General features: G+C 37.9%; 1 protein-coding gene across 20 annotated transcripts in view; it reads left to right on the top strand.

The window, feature by feature from the left end:
* MLLT10 (MLLT10 histone lysine methyltransferase DOT1L cofactor) overlaps positions 1–22,644 on the top strand; it is a 245,921-nt gene that overhangs the window by 200,341 nt on the left and 22,936 nt on the right. For all 20 annotated transcript variants that reach the window (XR_004258396.1, XM_032243907.1, XM_032243917.1 and 17 more), the window contains one exon: positions 14,349–14,527. Coding sequence is in view for 19 of the 20 variants with exons in the window: in XM_032243907.1 (XP_032099798.1) it covers positions 14,349–14,527 (179 nt within the window). In the remaining variant the exon portion in view is untranslated. The remainder of the gene's footprint in view (positions 1–14,348; positions 14,528–22,644) is intronic.

The raw sequence follows: 22,644 nt of genomic DNA, 5'->3' as shown, positions 1-22,644 counted from the left end.
ATTTTTCCCCCTACTTTTGCATGTATTTTAAATTTTAAAAATGAGTATGTGTTCAATTTTATAGATTGTGTTAAGAAGCAATACATAATGAGTAAAAACGTTCATCTTTAATAAAGCAAAAATAGAGCAACCCATGAAATAGTTAATGCTTGTGTAAAGAGATTTAGGAACAGCATATTCCATTGAGATGGCTGAGAGTCTCAGGAAAGGAAAAGTCTAACTTAAATTTTATTTTACCATTTCTGAGTAATTAATGGATTTGTATGGAGAATAATATTTTACAGTCTAGAAAGGGAAAGCCAATGATAAAGACTATTGTATTTATTCAGTAGTTGACAAAAGGAAAGAGAAGACTAACAACAGAAGTGTTTCTGTTATTGTATCTATTATCCTGTTTAAAGGAGCTTGCTTATTTACATTTTTTTCTTTTATTGAGACGTAATAATTTACCTATTTATGGGGGACATATGAGTATTTATTATACGGATAGAATGTATACTGAGCAAGTCAGGGCATATGGAGTATCCATCACCTTGAATGTTTATCATTTCTATGTGTGGGTAACATTTCATGTCTTCTAGCTTCATTGAAATATTCAGTGTATTGTTGCTAACAGTAGTCACCCTAGCCTCCTGTTGAACATTAAAACTTATTTCTTCCATCTAACTGTATATTTGTTCCCACTCAACAACATCTCTTCATTTCTCTCTCCTACCCTCACACTCTTTTCCCAGCCTCTGGTATCTGTTACTGTATTCTCTGACTCCATGACATCCAGTTTTTCCGGTCTTATATATTATAAGTTGAGCACATGTGGTATTTGTCTTTCTGTGCTTGGCTTATTTCACTTAACATAATGATCTCCAGTTTCATCCGTGTTTTTGCAAATAAAATGATTTCATTCTTTCTTATGGCCAAATAGTATTCCATTGTGTATATATACCACACTTTATCCATTTGTCCATTTAAATACAGTTAGGTTGATTCCATATCTTTGCTTTTGTGAATAATGCTGTGATAAACATGTGAGTGCAGTTAACCCTTTGATACAGTCATTTCTTTTACTTTGGTTTAAATATCCAATATTGGGATTACTGGATCATATGGAAGTTGTATTTTTAGTTTTATAGATAAATATTCATATCATTTTATATAGTGGTTGTACTAATTTTACATTCCTACCAACAGCGTATGTGTTTCTTTTTCTCTGTATTCTCAGCAGCATCTGTCACTTTTTGCCTTTTTATTCATAGCCATTCTAACTGGAGTAAGATGATATCTCATTGGGTTTTCATTTTCATTCCCCTGATGGTTAGTTATGTTGAACATTTTTTCGTGTATATGTTGTCCATTTGTCTTTTTTTTTTTGATTTGAGATGGAGTCTCGCTCTGTTGCCCAGGCTGGAGTGTAGTGGCATGTTCTTGGCTCACTGCAAGCTCCACCTCCCAGGTTCAAGCAATTCTCCCTGTCTCAGCCTCCTGAGTAACTGGAATTACAGGTGCCCACCATCATGCCCAGCTAATTTTTGTATTTTTAGTAGAGACAGGGTTTCACAATGTTGGCCACGCTGGTCTCATACTCCCTTCCTAAGGGGATCTACCTGCTTCAGCCTCTGAAAGTGCTGGGATTACAGGCATGAGCCACCTCGCCCAGCATTTGTGTTATCTTTTGAGAAATATCCTTTCATATCTTTTGTCCACTTGTTAATGGGATCATTTTTTTAAAAATTGTAGAGTTGTTTGATTTCCTTGTGTATTCTGGATGTTAGCCTGTTGTCAGCTGAATACTTTGCAGATATTTTCTCCTATAAGATTTGTCACCTTCCTCTGTTGATTATGTCTTTTGCTGTGCAGAAGCATTTTTAATGTACTCCCGTTTGTCTATTTGTGATTTTAATGTTTTAGCCATAAAATCTTCGCTTAGACCAATGTCCTGAAGTGTTTTCCCTGTGTTTTCTTTGAGTAGTTTCATACTTTCAGGTCTTAGGTGTAAGTTGGTAATCCATCTTGGGTTGACTTTGTGTATGGTGAGAAATGGGGTACAGTTCCATTCTTTTGCATATGGATATCCAATTTTCCCAGCACCATTTATTGAAGAGGATATCGTTTCCCCAGTGTATGTACTTGGTGCCATTGTCAAAAATGAGTTGGCTACAAAACAATGAGTTGGGTTTATTGCTGAGTTTTCTATTGTTTCATTGGTATATGTTTTTATACCAATACCATGCTGTTTTGATTACCATAGCCTTGTAATATATTTTGAAGTGAGGTAGTGTAATGACTCCAGCTTTGTTCTTTTTGCTCAGGATTACTTCAGGCATTCTGGCTCTTTCTTGGCTTCATACAAATGTTAGAATTGTTTTTTCTATTTCTATGAAAAATGATGATGTTATTTTGATGGGGACTACATTGCATCTGTAGATTGATTTTGGCAGTGTGGCCATTTTAATGATACTAATTCTTCCGATCTGTGAACATGGGATGTCTTTAAATTTGTTTCTGTCCTTTTCAGTGTCTTTCATCGGTGTTTTGTAATTTTCCTTGTAAAGATCTTTCACCTCTTTGGTTCAATGTATTGTTGGTTTTTTTTTGTTTTGTTTTGTTTTGTTTTTAAACAATATCGTAAATAGGATTGCTGCCTTGATTTCTTTTTTGGCTGTTTCGTTATTGATGTATAGAAACAACACTGGTTTTTGTATGTTAATTTTGTATCCTCCAAATTTACTGAATTTGTTCATCAGTTCTTATAGTCTTTTGGTGGAGTATTTAGGTTTTTCTGCATGTGAGATGATCATGTCATCTGCAAAGTAGAGAATTTGACTTCCATTTGCAAGTCAACTTGGATGCCTGTTACTTATTTCTGTTGCCAGATTGCTCTGGTTAGAATTGTTGTCATTATGTTAAATAAGAGTTGTGAAGGTGGGCATTCCTGCCTTGTTTTAGTTCAGTATGATGTTAGTTGTGAGTTTGTCATATGGCCTTTATTATTCTGCAGAATGGTCCTTGTGTGCCTAATTTGTTGAGAGTTTTTAATATGAAGCAATGCTGAATTTTATTAGATGCTTTTTCTGCATCTATGAGATGATCATATGGGTTTTGTCCTTCATTCTATTGATTTGATGTATATTACGTTAAACCATCCATGGATTCCAAGTGTAAATCCCACTTGATCATGGTGTATTACCTTTTGATCTGTTGTTGAATTTGGTTTGCTAGCATTTTGTTTGGGATTTTTGCATCTATATTTATTAGGGATATTGGCCTGTAGTTTCCTTTTTTGTTATTGTATCCTTGTCTGGTCAGGGCCTTGTAGAATGAGTTAGGGAGAATTCACTTTTCTTGAATTTTTGGGATAGTTTGAGGAAGATTGCTATTTCTTCCTTTTTATACATTTGGTAGAATTCAGCATTGAATCTCTCTAGTCCTGGGCTTTTTATTTGGTTGGGAGACATTTTACTACTGATTCAATCTCGTTACTCATTGTTGGTCTGTTCAGGCTTTCTATTTATACCTGATTCAGTCTGGGTAGGTTGTATGTTTTTTGGAATTCATCCATTTTCTCTAGATTTTCCCATTTGTCAGCATTCATAATATTCTCTGCTGTGTTTTGTATTTCTGTGGTATCAGTTGTAGTGTCTCCTTTTTCAATTTTGATTTTGCTTATTTGGGTCTTAGCTTTTTTTTGCCTAAAATAGCTAGCAGTTTATCAATTTTGTTTACCTTTTTGAAGAGCCAGTTTTTCATTTCATTGATTTTTTTGGGGGACGGGGGATGAAGGGGGTCTCTATTTTTGTCTAATCTTCATTATATTTTCTGCTAATTTTGGGTTGGTTCTTTTCTAGTTCCTTGAGGTGCATCATTAGATTGTTTATTCTCAGTCTTTCTACTTTTTTGATATAGATGTTTACTGCTCTAAACTTCTTAGTACCGTTTTTGCCGTATCCCATAGGTTTTGGCATGTTGTATTTCCATTTTTGTTTCAAGAAATTCTTGTAATTTCCATGTTAATTTCTTCATTGGCACAATAGTGGATTGTGTTATTTAATTTTTTTTTTTTAAGATGGAGTCTTGCTCTGTTACCCAGGCTGGAGTACAGTAGTGTGATCTTTGCTCACTGCAAACTCCGCCTCCCAAATTCAAGCGATTCCCCTGCCTCAACCTCCCAGCTGGGACTATAGGTATGCACCACCATGCCTGGCTAATTTTTTTGTATTCTCAATAAAAAATGAGTTTCACCATGTCAGCCAGCTTGGTCTTGAACTCCTGACCTCAGGCAATCCACCTGCCTTGCCTCCCAAAATACTGGGGTTACAAGCGTGAACATTGGGCCTGGCCACGTTACTTAATTTTCATGTATTTGTATAGTTTCTAAGTTCTTCTTTGTGCTGATTTTTAATCTTATTTTCATTGTGAATTAAGAAGATACTTGATATGATTTTGATTTTAGAAGATTTGTTTTGTGGCCTGACATGTAGTCTATCCTGGAGAATGTTCCATGTGCTGATGAGAGCGGTTGTTGGATAGAATGTTCCGTAAATGTCTGTTAGGCCCATTTGTTCTAAAATCTAGTTGGAATCCAGTGTTTATTTTTTGATTTTCTGTGCCAGTGATCTATCTAAGGTTGAGAGTGGGGTGTAGAAGTCTCCCACTATTATTGTATTAGAGTTTATCCCTCTTTCTAGGTTTAGTAGTACTTGCCTTCTGAATCTGAGTTTTCTGGTGTTTGGTGTATATATATTTAGAATTGTTATATCCTCTTGCTGGATTTATCCTTTTGTCATTATATAATGACCTTATCTTTTTTACAGTGTTTTTTTTTTTTTTTTTTCTTAAAGCCTCATTTGTCTGATGTAAGTATAGCTACTCCTGTTTACTTGGTTTCCATTTGCATAAAATATCTTTTTTCTTTTTTTTTTTTTAAAGTCGGTGTTTCACCATGTTGGTCAGGCTGGTCTTGAGCTCCTGACCTCAGGTGATCCGCCTTGGCCTCCAAAGTGCTTGAATTACAGGTGTGAGCCACCATGCCCAGCCTAAAATATCTTTTTTCATACCTTTACTTTCCATCTGTATGCATTCTTACTGGTGAAATATGTCGTAAGTAGCTGGATCTTGTTTTTTAATTCATTCACCCAATTGATATCTTGTAATCCATTTATATTTAAGATTATTATTGATATGTGAAGTTTTGTTTTGTCTTATTGTTAATCGTTTTCTGGTTGTTTTTGTATATTCTTTCTTTTCCTCTTACTCTTTCTTATTTTTTGCCATTATGGTTTTGTGGTTTTCTGTAGTGATACTGTGAATCCTTTCTCTTCTTCCTTTGTGTATGTGCTTTACCCCAGTGAGTTTTGTACTTCCTTATGTTTTCATGGTGGCAAATGTCATCCTTGTGCGTCCAGGTTTAGAACTCCCTTGAGCATTTTGTGTCGGGTGGTCTAATGGTGATGAATTTCCTCAGCTTTTGCTTGTCTGGAGAAGACTTTATTTCTCCTTCATTTATGAAGGATAATTTTGCTGGATATAATATCAGTGGCTGGAAGGTTTTTTCTTTTCTTTTTTTTTTTTTTAATATGAAGACGGGGTTTCACCATGTTGGTCAGGCTGGTCTTGAACTCCCGACCTCACGTGATCCACCCGCCTTGGCCTCCAAAGTGCTTGGATTACAGGCGTGAGCCACCATGCCCTGCCTTCTTTCAGAACTTTTGAATATATCATCCTCTTGTCTCTTGGCTGTAAGGTTTTTGCTGAGAAATCTGTTAGTTTGATGGGGGTTCCTTTATAGGTGACTGGATGCCTTTCTCTTGTTTTTAGAGTTTTTTTGTCTTTGTCTTTAGACAGTTTGAGTAAAATGTCCTGTAGAGAAGACCTTTTTACATTGTTTCTAGGGATCTCAGAGCCTCCTGTATCTGAATGTCTATATCTCTTGCTAGACCTGGGAAGTTTTAATCTATATTTTGTTGAATTGGTTTTCCATATTATTGGAATATTTGTTCACTTTATCTTGACTGGGTTATTTCAAAAGACTGGTTTCAAGTTACGAATTTCTTCTGCTTGATCTAGTCTATTGTTGAAGCTTCTGAATACATTTTGGATTTCATTCAGTGGATTTTTTTTTTTTTTTTTTTTTTAAGCCTTTGTCACCCAGGCTAAAGTGACCTGAGCTCACTGTAGCCTCTGCCTCCTAGGTTCAAGCAATTCTCCTGCTTCAGCCTCCTGAATAGCTGTGATTACAGGCATAGTACCACCACACCTGGCTAATTTTTGTATTTTTAGTAGAGACGAGGTTTTGCCACATTGAACAGCCTGGTCTTGCACTCCTGGAGTGAAGTGATCTGCCTGTGTTGGTTTCCGAAAGTACTGGGATTATACGTGTGAGACACCATGTCCCACCTCTGTCTCTGTTTTGTTTTTTAAAACTAACTATCTATCTATCTGTCTATCTATCTATCTTTGGTTAATTTATTATTTAAGTCCTGAATAACCCTTCTGATTTCTTTGTATTTTCAGAATTATTTTGTATCTCACACAGCTTCTTTAGTATTAAAATTTTGAATTTTTTTCCCCAGTATTTTGTAAAACTTTTTAATGGTATCTCTTGCTGTGGAATTATTGTGTGCCCTTTAGAAGTGTCTTTTTTTTTTTTTTTTTTTTTTTGCTTTGCCTTTTGCTTTGCTTTTTAATGTTTCCTATGTATGTTGAGATCTGTGCATCTGATGTGATAATAGCTTCTCCCAACTTTTTGAATTTGCCTTCCTAAGGGAGAAGTTTTTCCTGAAGATATATCTATGGTGTTGGTTGGGTAGGGAACTGTAGTTTTGATTTTGGATGTGTGCAGTCATGTAATCTCTGGATGATTTATTTGGCTTAAATAGTATCAGTGGTGTCTATGACTTTTTTCAGTGGTTTAGGGTGGAATTATTAGTACAGGCAGTGGTGAAGTTTTGCTGGGGATTACGATGCCAAGTAGACCCACCTTTGCACCTCAGTGGTGGAACAAACATGCCTAATCTTGGGCCCAGGGTGGCATATGCTGGTAACGGTGTTAGTGGGTCCAGGTAGGTTGATTCTTGTGTCTCCAAGTAGAGGCCCATACTTCCTCAGATGCCAGTAGTGGCAGCAGTTGGCTTTGCAGGTTGGAGGGTTCTTAGGTCTGTGGCCAGCCATTGTGGTGTGTGTCGACAGTGGCTATGGTGGGACAACCCTCTGGATCCCAGGAAGAGTGCACTTGTATTGGTGGTGGCTAAAATGGGCCAGGCAGGCCAGTCTCCAGGCCCACAGATGGTACATGCAGATAGGTGCCAGCTGTGGCAGTAGCAGCAGGGCGAGTAGGCTTAACCTCTGATCCCCAGGACAAGTATTCGGGTGCTATGATGTTGGATTGGGCTGGGAAATCCCCTGTACTCCAGACTTGTCTGCTCTGGCATGGGATGAGGGTGGGGCAAAGCTGGGCTGCTGGGCTTGTCCACAGGCTCCCTGATGGTATGTGCAGGCACCAGTGATGGTAGGCAGGGGCAGGGTGATCCCTAAGTCACCAGCAGAATGCTCAGATTGTAAGGGCAGCATTGGTCACACTGTTCCCCTGCCACTGGAGAACCCAGGGCCATGTTAGTGGACGCAAGTGTAGGCCAGCAGATAGGGAACCCTCATGCATGAGCCCTAGCAGTGGTACCCCCCATCTCAGCCCTGGGTGCAATAGTCCACGCTTAGCTCATTCATGCCTCCACCCTGGGAGCAGCAGCTGATGTATCTCTTGGCCCCAATCCTAGCACTGCTGGACCCCAAGACAGTGCGTAGTTGGTTAAGGGCAACTGTAAGATGATGCTTTGCTGTAGTTGCTTAGGTCTTAAAACATGTATAGGTTACAGCTCAAGCATCCTCCCTCTGGCTATGCTGTGCACAGTCTTCTCGTAGCTCCCTGTGTTCATTTCAGAGCCTGCAAGGATCCAGGGGCTCTCCCGTGGCTAGGATTGCAGAAGTCCATGTGGGAACGTTGATAGCTGAGGGTCTCTAACCTCTCCTTTTCCTACATTAGGGAGCCTCTCTTGGCTCTTATCTGATCCTGGCCAAGCAGGCTGCCTTGCTTCCCTTTCCTTCTTTGTTTTAGGTATTGCTTGTTAGTTTTCTGTTGAATTCCAGTGTTTTCTCTTGAATAATCTATTCAAATTGTGGTTATCTACTATTTTGGTTCTTAGTGGAGGAGGCAAGTACAAAATTCCTCTAGTCAGCCATCTTGAAACCCCTCTCTAAATCCTGTTGAAATCATAATGGGCACTGTTTGTCAAATGTTTACTATGTGGTAGACAGTATACTGTCTACCATAACTGATGCCTGCCCATACCATCAGGGGGCCTGAGGACAATATTAGTATATGCTTTGCATATGTAAGCTAATCCTTTCCCTAGCCCTATGAATCATTGGTACCATCCTCACTTTATAGATGAGGTATATGAAGTTGTGTCAGGTTAAGTTTTTTTGCATGAGGGAGCAGGATTTGGATTTTAAACTATTTTCACACCATATTAACTTCTAGAAAAGAATAAATCAAGTCTGTCAGGATGTGGGTTAGAGATAAGTTGCAGGCTTAATTACTTACTTGGTTAAATACTCCTCAAGACTATCCTATTCACGATCTTTTTGCTGAATAAGCCACTGGACGGGTACTTATTTGACCTCCTAGGCAGTTTGAAAGTGGGAAATAGGAACTCTGGTTGATGACCATTATTATTTCTGTCACCAGACAGGTGTACTTTTGTCTTACTTATCAATCTTTTGTAATTGCATTCGCTTAACTAATAAAAACTTAAGTCTAAACAGTATTATTTTGGCTTCTACTCAGAACTATATTCTTCTCCTAACATCACCATTTGTCTCCATCTTCTCACATCTAGTGAGCATTTTCAGCCTGTCCTAAGACTTCTCAGCAGCATTTGAGAAGAAAGAGCAGCATCTTTTTCTTTGGGCTCTCTTTGCTTCAGTGACACCACAGTCAGGGTTTTCTTCTTATCTCTTTGGTGTCAGTTTTCTGTATGAACTCATCAAAAGGACCTCTCCTTCAAATGTTGGAAAGCCTCAATACGTGGTCCTAGGCTGGCATTTAAGAAAACTTCCATTCCTCCTGTTGCAGTTTTTAACCACCTCAGTAAGGGTACTTTTAACCACTAGCCAGAAACCCATGATTCATTCATAATACTTCTTTCTACCCTGCTGCCAAATCTAATTTGTCATCAAGTTTAGATGATTCTAACTTCTAGGTACGCTGCAAATCCTTGTCCATGTTCAGTACTACCACCGTCTTCATCTGGAGGGACGTAGTTTTTAATCCAACTTGTGAAATAGCTTCCTAAAAAATATTTGTTTCTCTTTATCCCCATTAGTCCCTTTGCTACATAGGAGTCAGAGGGATGATCTTTTTAAAATGTGAGCTTTACAATCTGCCTTTGGCGTCTTCCTTTTGATCTTAGCATAAATTCTGAACACCTGTATGTGGCTCACAAGGCCTTATGAGATGTTCTTTCTCCTCTCTCTGACTTTGTCTTTTACCAGTCTTGCCACTAGGCTTTAGCTATATTACCTGTTTTTTCTTCCTTCAATATTTCAGGGTCTTTTGAACAAGTTTTTCTGTCTTATTTTTTGTCCAGTTAACACCTACCTGACTCTTAGGCCTTGGCTTAAATATTTCTTTAGACAGGTCTTTCTTGCTTCCTAATATTTCACTCTGGTGGTACCTTTCTCTCTTCCATTATTGTATTGTTGGAATTTATATTCATGTATTTGTTTTAATGTTTGCCTTTTTCCTTAAATTGTGAATTCCCAGAGAGCTAAAATATTCTCTGTCTTGCTCCTTACATTATCCCAGCTCCTAGCCTGATTCCTCATACCTACTAAATATTTGTTTGATGAAAGGAAGGAAGGGAAGAAAAGGAAGGAAAAGAAGGAATCAATATGTCATTGCCACCCTTTGTATTATTCTGCGTCTTTGTTTCTACTCCCTATCCCGAACAGATGAATTTCAGGGTATTTTCTTGGAGCTCATGCAGTATATCATTTAGCTGTGTTTAATCCAGTGAGTGTCACCTTGATTCTAGTTAAAAACAGCATATGTCTTATGTAAGATGGAAATAGAGTGAAGTTAAATAGAAAGCAGATACAGAAGAATTTAAGGTGGATGTTGTACCATTCCTACCTGAGGAGCAAGGAAGTTGAAGGAAATCAATTATTTTCATTTTCAAATAAAGATTTAGAATTTTAAGCTTTCCTGCCTTGATAAGAAAGGAACATTTTGTTCTGTTGTTTTTTATATCAGTAAACTGAGTACCAGATATTGTTTGAAAGTGTGATTACTGGATTGCACATTTAGCTGCGTAATTTCCTATGTAAGTATACATTGATGTAATATAAAAACAATTTAAGTTTTGAGATTGAAGGTCCCTAATCACCACAATTTTGCTTCTCAGTTTTATTCTTCCAAGATGTTTTACTGTATGTTGTGATGGTAATTACAGCTTTCAAAGTGTAATAGAGACATTAGAGGACCTGGTGGTTACAACAGTGTACTTTCCTGACTACAGATACATTTTTAATGAAATCATTAACACCGCAATGGCTGTAGCTACCAATTATTGAAACTTACTCCATGGTGGGCATTGCTAGACCTTTTTATATGGATACTCTCAAAATCTCACAAAAAGTCTTTTTTAAATATTTTTCTACTTTACCTTATTTATTTTTATTTTTATTTTTTAGTAGAGATGGGGTTTTACCATATTGGCCAGGCTGGTCTCAAACTTTTGACCTCAGGTGATTCACCCGTCTCAGTCTCACAAAGTGCTGGGATTACAGGCGTGAGCCACCACGCCCAGCTAAAATCTCACAAAAAGGCTTTAAGGTAGCTATTAACTTTGTTTTATAGATAAGAATAATATGGAGGCTCAGAAGGGTTAAGTAGTTTGATTCAGATCATGTAGGTGACAGATCCAGCATTTTGAACCCAGTTTTATCTAAGTCACAACCTTGTGCTATTTCGATTTCAGCATGCTGCCTCCAGAGGTGACTTTTGTCTTCTTGTTTTAGAAGTTGGATATTCCCTTTATGGTATACTTTTCATCTCCAAAATAACTAGATAATCAGCCTTTTATCTTTTTTCTTCTTTCTTTTTTTTTAGACGGAGTCTTATTCTGTTGCCCAGTCTGGAGTGCAGTGGCGTGATCTTGACTCACTGTAACCTCCACCTCTCAAGTGATTCTCTGCCTCAGCCTCCCGAGTAGCTGGGACTACTGGCATGCACCAGCACACCTGGCTAAGTTTTGTATTTTAGTAGATGGGTTTCGCCATATTGGCCAGGCTGGTCTCGAACTCCTGACCTCAGGTGATGCACCCACCTTGCCCACCCAAAGTGCTGGGAATACGGGTGTGAGCCACCACATCCCAGCTGCAGCATTTTATCTTCTAAGATACTTTGAAAACACTGAGTTTAATAGAGACTCGATATTTGTTGGATTATCTATGGAATAACAACCTTCAAAAATGTGTATCTTTTTCTCTGCTATGTGTTATTTGGAATATAAGGTTTATAAATAATCACTTAATTAACATGCTGTTTCTTTCCTGTCCTTAGCCAAACTTGTTTTTCTTTTTTAAATTTGAGGCTGGAGTGCAGTGGCACAATCTTGGCTCACTGTAGCCTCAACTTCTCAGTCTCAAGCAATTCTCCCACCTTAGTCTCCCAAGTAGCTGGGACTACAGGCATATACCACCATGCTTGGCACCACGCCCAGCTAATTTCGTATTTTTGGTAGAGATGGGATTTCACTGTGTTGCCCAGGCTGGTCCTGGGATCCAAGGGATCTACTCACCTTGGGCTCCCAAAGTGCTAGGATTATAGGTGTGAACCACCACCACACCCAGCCATTCCTTTGAAATTCTCTATCTTAGTTTTCTAAGTTTGTCCTTTGTTGTCAATTTTTGTTTGTTTACCCTTTAATTGTTAATGTTCTCTAGGGTTCTATTTGTGGTCCTCTTCTCTTGATCATACTGAGACTTTCCCTGAGTGATCCTATTTTTGTTCCTTGGCCTTGTCCATTGTGTTCATATTGAGAGTTGTAAATCAGATACTTAGGGGGCCTCATAGGTAACATAAATGTGTAACATGGTAAGCAATGATGGAGACACTGATGGATTAAAGATTCTATGCCATATTCAGCACTCTGGCCAGATTGTTGCTCTTTCTTACTACAGTATCAAGTGTTGGCAGATAGATATTAGACATTGAGTTTTTAAGGGGAACTTTCTATATTTCTATAATAAATATGAGCAACTAGTTAAAATTTCAACCATAGTGCAGACTAGTAGTATTTTTAGTTTGCAAGTTTACTTACTGTAACTTACTACGCTTTTCACTCCTAGATTTATGTTTTCAGATCTGAATTTTCTGCTGAGTTTTAGGCTTATACCATTGTGTTCTATATATAGGAGTTCCGAGTCCACAGGCATCACAAAGACCATGGCCCTGAACTTCTAACTTGTATTAGGAAGTGCTTTCATTTATAGGACAGCTGTGAGTTTGAATTCTGATTTTACAAGAGAACAACAATAATTAGTAATTTATATCAACAATACAATTTACTTTGTTTTATTTTTGTTTTTCTTTTCTTTTTTGAGAAAAGTCTCACTTTGCTGCCGGGCTGGAGCACAGTGGCATGATCTCGGCTCACTGAAACCTCAACCTCTCAGGTTCAAGCAATGCTCCTGCTCAGCCTCCCAAGAAGCTGGGACTACAGACACGCACCACCATGCATGGCTTATTTTTTTGTATTTTTAGTAGAGATGGGGGTCTCACTGTGTTGACCAGGATGGTCTCGATCTCCTGACCTCGTGATCTACCTGCCTCAGCCTCCCAAAGTGCTGGGATTACAGGCGTGACCCACCACGCCTGGCCACATCTTACTTTGTTCTAAAGAACAAACAAAGTAAATTGTATTGTTGATATAAATTACTAATTATTGTTGTTCTCTAGGGCTACAATTGCTTTAAAAAAAAAGGTGTTTTTTTTTTTTTTTTTTTGGAATTGCAGTTCACTTAGATTCATTCTTTCCTCCTGTTTCCATACCTGGGTCTTAGGCTCTTCTTCCCTCTTGCGCTTCCAAGAGCTCTGGTTTATAGCAAGGTTGCTCGGCCTCGCACTATTCACACTATGGGCCAGTTATTTCTTAGTTGTGGAGGCTGTCCTGTGCATTGTTAGATGTTTAGTAGCATCCCTGGCCTATACTCATTGGATGCCAATAGCACCCTCCAGGCTTGATAACTAAAAATGTCTCTAGATATTGTGAAATGTCTCTTTGTCAGGCATAAATCACACCTGGTTGAGAACAACTGGTGTATAGATATTCCTATTTCTTTATCCTGAAAGCCTCCCCTTCTCTATGAGTTATTTGTTATCAGAGTATGAGCATGATTTTTCATTTAAAAAAATAATCATTTTTAAAAATTAATTCATTTCCTCTTAACTTATTCTCATTACTTCCACCTCTCCCCTTCCATCCTCTTTTCTAGAGTGAATAGCTTCCATTTCCCACTTTATTTCTGGCTTTTATCTCCATGGTGCTTCTCAAAGTGTTTTTATCAAGTCTCCTATGATTTTCACCTCCTGTGTTCTCTGGAGTGAATGGAGCTGCCAACTCACAACCCAGTTCATCATGTCTTAATCCTTCCTCCACTCCTAACCCTGCAGCCGCCCTATACAGTCACAAAGTCCTATCTATGTTATCTCTGGAATGTCTCTAGAATCTACCTACATTCTTTATTCCCACACCTGTCTCCCACCAGTGGTCATCATCTCCTCTATTGGTTTCTGAATTTCAAGTCTGGGCCTGTTCCACTTTAATCTCTACCTTGTCGCCTTTCTAGAACAGGGTCTCTTCCTACCTCAGACTTTCTCACTCATGATTTCTAGGGCCTTAGCATTTGCCTTTTGGAAGGCCTATTAGGTGATTTTTATGCAACTCTAATTGCTTTATTCCTCTGCTAAGAAATGTTTTCTTGCTCTTAGAAGCTCTTAAAACTCACATTTTTTTTTTTTTTAAACAAAGTTCTTCCTCCTAGTCCCTGCTTTTAACAGAGGACTTTTTTTCCTGAATAAAAATGTTGTAGGTTCTTTTAGACAACTACTTTATGAAAAGTCAGTGTTTATTCATTTAGTTACTAGCACAATATTTTTTAAACACCAACAATAAAATTTATAATTGGGGGAGGGATTCAGGAGGAAATGCAAGTTTACTGATTAATATCGTGTGTCTGTGACAAATTTGACTGCTAAGTTATAAAGTATCTAAATAAAATTTGTTTTCTTGCAGGTATTTATAACAGCAATGATGTAGCAGTATCATTTCCAAATGTAGTATCTGGCTCGGGATCTAGTACTCCTGTCTCCAGCTCTCACTTACCTCAACAGTCTTCTGGGCATTTGCAACAAGTGGGAGCACTCTCTCCCTCAGCAGTGTCATCTGCAGCCCCTGCTGTTGCTACAACTCAGGTAAGTTGTTACACTATCATGTGACAGGTAGTAGGTGGGTTGCTCGTTTTTAAATGAGTTTCATTAGAGGAGAAACAAAATAGGATCTTCTGTAGGAATTGTGAAATATCTGAATTTGTATTAATGTGTTAGTGAAAATGATAGGTATTTTTACATGGTATTCATGAGAGAGGATGGATGAGTGTATGGGCACCAACTAATTCTTTTTAATTTCTGGGTTTTAAATTTTGTCTGAATTATGCAAAATATAATTTCAGGGGATCTTTTATTCTTTCTTTAAAAAAGTGGGACCCACAAAGTATGAGTCAGTTTTGGACTCTTATGATTTTTAAAATTCCTTTCATAATTTAAAAATTTACACAAATAATATATGAAGTCTTTGTAAAGTTTTAAAAACCAGTGTAGGAGAATATAGGTTAAAGACCGAATGATTGCTTCAGGCACTATACATTTTTCCTCCTAGTGGGAGAGAATAGTATTTGTAAATATTGTAAATAGTGATGAATATATAGTTTTTCCCATTTGTGTACCCCTTTCATCTGACTTTAGATTTATAGTTTGATAGGTGACCTAGTCTACAGGATTTAAAAAAAAATTTTTTTTTTTTTTTTTTTTTTTTGAGGCAGGTTTGCTCTGTTGCCCAGGCTGAAATGCAATGGCATAATCTCTGCTCACTGCACCTCCACCTCCTGGGTTCAAGCAATTCTCCTACCTCAACTTCCCAACTAGCTGAGATTACAGGCACACACCACCATGCCTGGCTAATTTTTGTATTTTTAGTAGAAACAGGGTTTCGCTATGTTGGCCAGGCTGGTCTTCAACCCCTGACCTCGTCAGGTAATCCACCCACCTTGTCCTCCCAAAGTGTTGGGATTACAGGTGTGAGCTACCGCGCCTGGCCAGGATGTTTTAAAAGAGTCAAATAAGAAAATTTTAATCTTGAGTTTTATAAATAGGACAGTGCAGGGGGAATGATGTAACCTCCCTCCCTTCACATTACACTCTCTTCCCCAAAGACAATCACTTAAGATTTCCAAAGTATATATTTTTATTTATTTGGAATTATTTACAATTTTATTTTCATTTTTCCACAGCTCTAGTAGTCTTTTAACAGTCAAGAAAATGGTCACAGGGACAAATGTCTAATAATGAACAACTAGTTAAAGTAGTTGTTTGTAAGTTGCTGTCAACTTAAGCTTTATGAATGTGTGCATAATTTCTATTACGTGGGTCATTAGGATAGGTATACACTTTTCTGGCAAACACAACATTAGGTTATTTTTGATGCGTGTGTGAATGGCACAGTGCAAGCAGTTGCTGCTAAAATTACATATTAGAATCAACCTCAGACAATTTGGCACAGAAAATCAATGGCATGATTAGTAGTATCATCTTTGAAGATGAAAGTCAACTATTTGGTGAACCTCTCAACTTGAGTTAGAGGAATCTGATTACTTTAGCAGAGTTTTTCTGTAGTTCATTTCACTATAAAAGTGAGGTAGCCATAACAGGGGTTTGGGGTTAGAGAGGGTGAAAGGATAAATGAACGAATGGTTCTTAAAAATGGTTTTATCTCTTTTTAATTAAGTGTAACCATAGGCTGTTGATAGTTTTATATCCTTGGACAAAGTCTCACATGAACATTTTCAATGTGCATTTTTCTTTTCTGTGTATAAAAATCTGTTTGTTTACTCTCTGGTTAATTCCTGGCTGAGTTAAGCAAAAATCCTCATTTCTTCTCATTCATCATGGTTGTGAGCCATGGTTGTGAGCCACATCATGGTTGTGAGCATCAGGGAAGTGGTAGTGAAGAGAAATTCATAGCTAGAGGAAAAATTCCACTTAACATGTGACTCAGCTGAAGAACAAAGACATCATAGTTGTAAGTAATCCAGGATTCAGTTCAATTAAAATCTTTACTATTTATCCTCTCTCCATGTTTCAGAAAGACGGCTTACAAATGTGATCATCCAGTTAGATTTACATGCTATGTACTGAGATGCCTGCATCTATTTTTCTGTTCAGTGGTAAATGCTTTCTGTCTTCAAGCTGAAGCTTATTTAACCTGGCTTATCTGGTGCTGCTGTAGTAACCATCAGTCTACAGGCAACTGAGGCACATTGACCTCTCAGTTGAACTGAGTACTGAGCTACTTCAGTTTAGCTGCCTGAGACACAATAGTAATGGTGTTGAATGTGAAAAATGTGAAAATTTCTAGGCAGTGTGCAAAGGAAAGGATACAGAAATATTTAAGTGGAATTGATAGGACTCTTAAAATTGGGGATGCACTTAGCAAGTGAATCCTTTTTTTCAAAATGACAAAGTGTATTTCTGTTTAACTCTCATATAGACCGTGTTTATTTTCAAATCATACATTAGTTGTGTTAGATAGTCACATCCTTATGTTTTATTTAGGGTTGCTCTAAGTAGTTGATTTGAGAGCAATACAGTAAGATAAATAGGCAAACAAAAATTTCCAATATTTAAAATGTAATTCTAGCCTGGGTGGAGTAGCTCATGCCTGTAATCCCAGCACTTTGGGAGGCTGAGGCAGGTGGATCAGCTGAGATCAGGAGTTCAAGACCAGCCTGGCCAACATGGTGAAACCCTGTCTCTACTAAAAAATTGAAAAATTAGCCGGGCATGGTGGCGCACTGTAGTTCCAGCTACTTGGGAGGCTGAGGCAGGAGAATTGCTTGAATGCGGGAGGCAGAGGTTGCAGTGAGCCAAGATCGTGACACTGCACTCCAGCCTGGGCAATAAAGCAAGACTCTGTCTCAAAAAAAAGTGTAATTCTAGAAGTCTTACCAAAATTATTAAGCAAACCATCACAATTGCAAGCAAAAACTTATTGATAGATAATGGAAATATTAAACTTGAATAATGTTTTGTTCTCCCATGCCCTTAACAAAAGTAGTAGGTTTTAGTGATTGGATTGGTGCTAGCAGGATAAAATCCCGAGGTCATTTTTGCTTTTTGTGATACACATTTTAAGTAAACAGACCTCTACTTTGGCTTATTCAGTGTCTTAAGAATTGTTCTCTGGAAAGTGGTCAAGGAGATAAGATTGGGAATGGCTAGCAGAAGTTAAAAAACTTAGAATAGCTTGACTTGTACTTTTAATTGGGGGGAAAAAGAGACACTTGTAAAATTGTGGGGGGCTGTGGGGAAGTTTGGGGATAAAAAAAACTGTTAGATAAACCTATTTTTATCTTTTTTTTTAATTATTATTTTTTTGGAGACGGAGTCTTGCTCTTGTCACCCAGGCTGGAGTGCAGTGGTGCGATCTCGACTCACTGCAACCTCCACCTCCTGGGTTCAAGCAATTCCCCTGCCTCAGCCTCCCGAGTAGCTGGGATTACAGGTGCTCACCACCATACCTGGCTAATTTTTGTATTTTTGGTAGAGACAGGGTTTCACCATGTTGGTCAGGCTGATCTCCTGACCTCATGTGATCTGCCTGCCTTTGGCTTCCCAAAGTGCTGGTTACAGGTGTGAGCCACCATGCCTGGCCTCTATTTGATATTCTTAAGTGTTTTATATATATATATATATTTTTTTTTTTTTCCTTCGATAGACTTGTTTTTAGAGTAATCATTCTTTCACAAATAATTGATAGGAAGCCTACTTTACTACATACTAATATATCAGTAATAGTTTCTTAACATTGCGGGAAGAGCGGACTCCTGTCCATGTGACTGTTAATGACGTGTTCTGTCCTTGTTGGATCAGGAGTAGAGGCATAAATTAGTTTCTGTAGGAGTGTCATTAATTTTTCATTTCACCTTTAAAATCCTACTCTTTTCTAGTTCTACAGTCAGTACAGTTCTGTCTTTGGGAAAGTGCAGATGCTTTTGTTTGAAGGATGATTTCTTTAGTAGAAGAACTTAAGACTTAATGTAATGAAACATAATTGCATTCTGTTATATCCTACTTGCTGAGTTTTGCTTTTGGATATAATCTTCAGGTGATAATCATGGTTTCTTGTCCTATCCCATGTTACTGTTATACAAAATGATGTAGACTGAAACATCATTTAAAGTAAAATAAACTTCCAAGGTTTATTTATGTGTTATTTAGTAAATGCAGTTATTTCGTGGTGGTGGTTTTTTTTTTTTCCCCCCGGAATCTCACTCTGTTGCCTAGGCTAGAGTGCAATGGCACTATCTCGGCTCACTGTAAAACTCTGCCCTCGTCAGGCTCAAGTGATTGTCCTGCCTCAGCCTCCCGAGTACCGGGGACTACAGGCACGCGCCATTATGCCTGACTAATTTTTATATTTTTGGTAGAGACCGAGTTTTGCCATGTTGGCCAGGCTGGCCCAATGTTAGCTGATCTGCCTGCCTAGGCCTCCCAAAGTGCTGGGATTGCAGGCGTGAGCCATCATGCCTGGCCATATTTCAGTATTTTTTTTTTTTTTTTTTTTGGGACGGGGTTTCGCTCTTGCTACCCAGGCTGGAGTGCAATGGCGCGATCTCGGCTCACCGCAACCTCCGTCTCCTGGGTTCAGGCAATTCTCCTGCCTCAGCCTCCTGAGTCGCTGGGATTACAGGCACACGCCACCATGCCCAGCTAATTTTTTGTATTTTTAGTAGAGACGGGGTTTCACCATGTTGACCAGGATGGTCTTGATCTCTTGACCTCGTGATCCACCCGCCTCGGCCTCCCAAAGTGCTGGGATTACAGGCTTGAGCCACCGCGCCCGGCCCTTCAGTATTTTAAAAATACTATTTAGTGACTAGAGTTTTACAGATTTCTGTGACACTTTCACCTTAATATTTTGTTTTCCAATATTATTATGTATGTGTGTGTTTATGTTAGGGAAGTTGTGTTAGACGTAGTCTCCGATTTCTTTTCGGATGTCTTAATAAGGACACTTTACTTCTAATTGAGAAAATGGTTTAGTTTCTCAGGCAGATTCAACTGACTTTTGGGGGGATATTTGTGTTTATATTTAATTAGTCAGAATGTAAGTTTCATCTGATTTAAATGATATCATAATGGCTTATAATTTTAAGGAAATTACCTTTCTGAGCAAAAGCAGTTTTTATAACCTTGGTAACATCTCTTGTTATCAGATGATGAAAAGGCTCAGTTACAGCGACCATCACTTATCTGTAAGTTTGGAATTAAGGCAGCCTGATTCCTTAGCCTGCTCTCTTATTACTAATTGTTACTGTAAAAATGAATTTCCCAATTATGTACTTCTTATGCTAAGAGGTATCTCCTTGGAAAACCATTTGTGTGATATTATACAAAGGAGCAGAAATTTGAGTCAGCAAAGTTCTGTGTTCCAGGAGTTTTGCTATTCACTAGTATAACCTTGGGCAGGTCTTTTAATTTTTGTGATGCTTTAAGTACCTGTTCTATTTGCTATACAGTTATTTTATGAAGTTCAAATGCAGGCCATAAAGTACTTTAGAATTAATGGTTATTAATTTCAGCCTGATTACCAGTGAGAAAAGAAATCATACAGGAAAACTTCCTGTACTGGAAATAGTATGGATAATTTCTGTTAAAATGCATGTAATTTCATGCTAACATAGATAAATAAATTTTAGCCATTATAGGTTCATCTGTGAATTAAGGTCTTTTCTAGGTTCAAACATATCTCAATAGCTGCCTTTGTCCTAGAGACTTAATTTTTTTTCCCAGAAAGGTAAGAGGTGTATTGATAACATATTAACCAATTAAGAAACTTACTTAGAGCCGGGCGCGGTGGCTCAAGCCTGTAATCCCAGCACTTTGGGAGGCAGAGGCGGGTGGATCACGAGGTCAAGAGATCGAGACCATCCTGGTCAACACGGTGAAACCCCATCTCTACTAAAACTACAAAAAATTAGCTGGGCATGGTGGCACGTGCCTGTAATCCCAGCTACTCAGGAGGCTGAGGCAGGAGAATTGCCTGAACCCAGGAGGCGGAGGTTGCGGTGAGCCGAGATCGCGCCATTGCACTCCAGCCTGGGTAACAAGAGCGAAACTCCGTCTTAGAAAAAAAAAAAAAAAAAAAGAAACTTACTTAGAATTGGTTGGTTAATCTATACAGTCCTGTTGTCCAATCATGAGTGTTCAGTGATGGTTTAACTACACTTCAGTTCCCCCCTACTACTTTATGAAAACTCAATTGTGGGGCATTTTGGCATTAACCTAAACAATGGTTTTGAATACGTTAAGCTCCTAACAATTAGGGAGCAGTTTGGAGCATTGCATAATGTGGAATGATGCAATTCAACCTGACAGCTTCAACAGTCAGCCTACTCATGGGACCTGAAAGTTGTTCACACTTGGTTTCATCTCTCATCACATGCTGATTATTGAAGCCTTACTGGTGGTAGCTGACACAGAAATGGGTTTGCTATCAGAATATGTTCTTAGTAAATATGAAGTTTGAATTGACCTGGAGAATATGTGAAACTTTTCAGTGTTCCCTAATCCATGTCTAGTCTTCATTTATGTGTTTCCTGGAAACTTTTCTAATCAAATATATTGTGTTCCCAAATTCAAAAAATATTATAAATTGTATCTAGAAACATTCAACTCCTTAGATTCTATGTGCGGCATTGCTGTTATTATCACATATGTAGTTTGAAACATCACTGCATAATGAGGCATTTATACCATCTAATTTTTCTTAGGGAAGTAGGTTTTATTCTTAGAAATACAGCCACAGTTCAGAATATAATTGATAAGTTGTGTTTTCTAATGAAGTTAATGGAAAAATGGAAACCACAATAGCTTGTGAAAATAATTTTTAAAGTAACAAGCTAAAATGTGAGTGCTTACCATGTGTCAAGCATTTTTTAAGCCCTTTATATATTAACTCAGTTCTTATAGTATTCCTCTGAGGTAGATAGTGTTGTTATCCTGATTTTCCAGATGGAAATTGGGGACAAAGATATTTAATAATTTGCCCAAAGTGAGATAGCTTGGCTTATGGTATATATGGTGATAATAAAATGTTTTTTTCTCCTGAAAGTATATATGAGTTAGGAACTTTGAAAAATAAATGATCAATTTAGTGAGCCTGACAATATTTTTGGAAGATTACATTTTTAAGTCATGTGTCAGGGCTGAAAAGCTTGAAGCAGCAGCTACTTTAGGGCTTTTTTTGAATCATTCGACAATGTTTATTAACAGGTTAATTGTGCATTTAAAAAAAATGCTTGCTATATATAACCTGTTCTTTTATGATTGAAGTATGAAATTTCAGATCTATCTCTGGTTGATACATTGCTGTTAATACAGTGCTTTCCAAAGATGAAATGTTTTCATAGGTATTAGTCTTTCAAACCTAACTTTTCTTCTTTATTATTCTGCCCTTTTTAACAGTAGGTAGGAAATAAATCTACCAAAACAGTGCCCACTTTTGAGTCTTATATTCAGATAATTGAGGAGACGTTAGCCTCTTCCCCCATGCAACTGACTCCTTTAGAATGAATGAGGCAACTTCCTAGGATTTTGCCAGTTAGTACTTTATAAGCAAACTCTTTAAAAGCATCTCTGTGGTCATAGGCAGACATTTGAAATATAAGTGGTAAACTCTTAAAAACAGGAGAAATTTCAAGCTGAAATAGATTTTTATCTTGTTAATATTTTAATATGGTATGTCAGTCTACTTAGGAAATACTAAGTTTCTTTTATTTGTTTTGAGTTTGAATACTGCCTTGGTGGAGACTTGCAGATGTTTAATATATTGTTACTCTAAATTTGGTAAGGATATTCTTAAACTCAGACACTGAAACATATATTGTTTAAAAGTGACTTAGATTTACTTCAGTAATTACTCAGTTTATTCTTCATCTACTCGCATTTCGGCCACCTTTTGAAATAGTTATACTTCTCTTAATGAAGTTTTGCCAGGAGTGGTGGCTCATGCCTGTAATCCAGCACATTGGAGGCCAAGGTGGGCGGATCACCTGAGGTCAGGAGTTCAAGACCAGCCTGACCAGCATGGTGAAACCCCATCTTTAAAAAAAAATGAAGTTTTTACTGGAGTGTTACAATAAATGTTAGATAGCATCTTGAGTAGAAGTGATTTATCAGTTATTGGTCTTGGGAAAGGGGAAGCATTCCTCTTTAAGATACTATATGAAGGATGTATACATCCATATATATAT

Source organism: Sapajus apella, unplaced genomic scaffold (genome assembly GCF_009761245.1).
Source record: "Sapajus apella isolate SASKATOON/1434 unplaced genomic scaffold, GSC_monkey_1.0 scaffold53, whole genome shotgun sequence".
In the NCBI taxonomy this organism is placed as follows: Eukaryota; Metazoa; Chordata; class Mammalia; order Primates; family Cebidae; genus Sapajus; species Sapajus apella.
The sequence above is the reverse complement of the archived record's forward strand: the minus strand, read 5'-3'. Positions and strand labels throughout refer to the sequence as shown.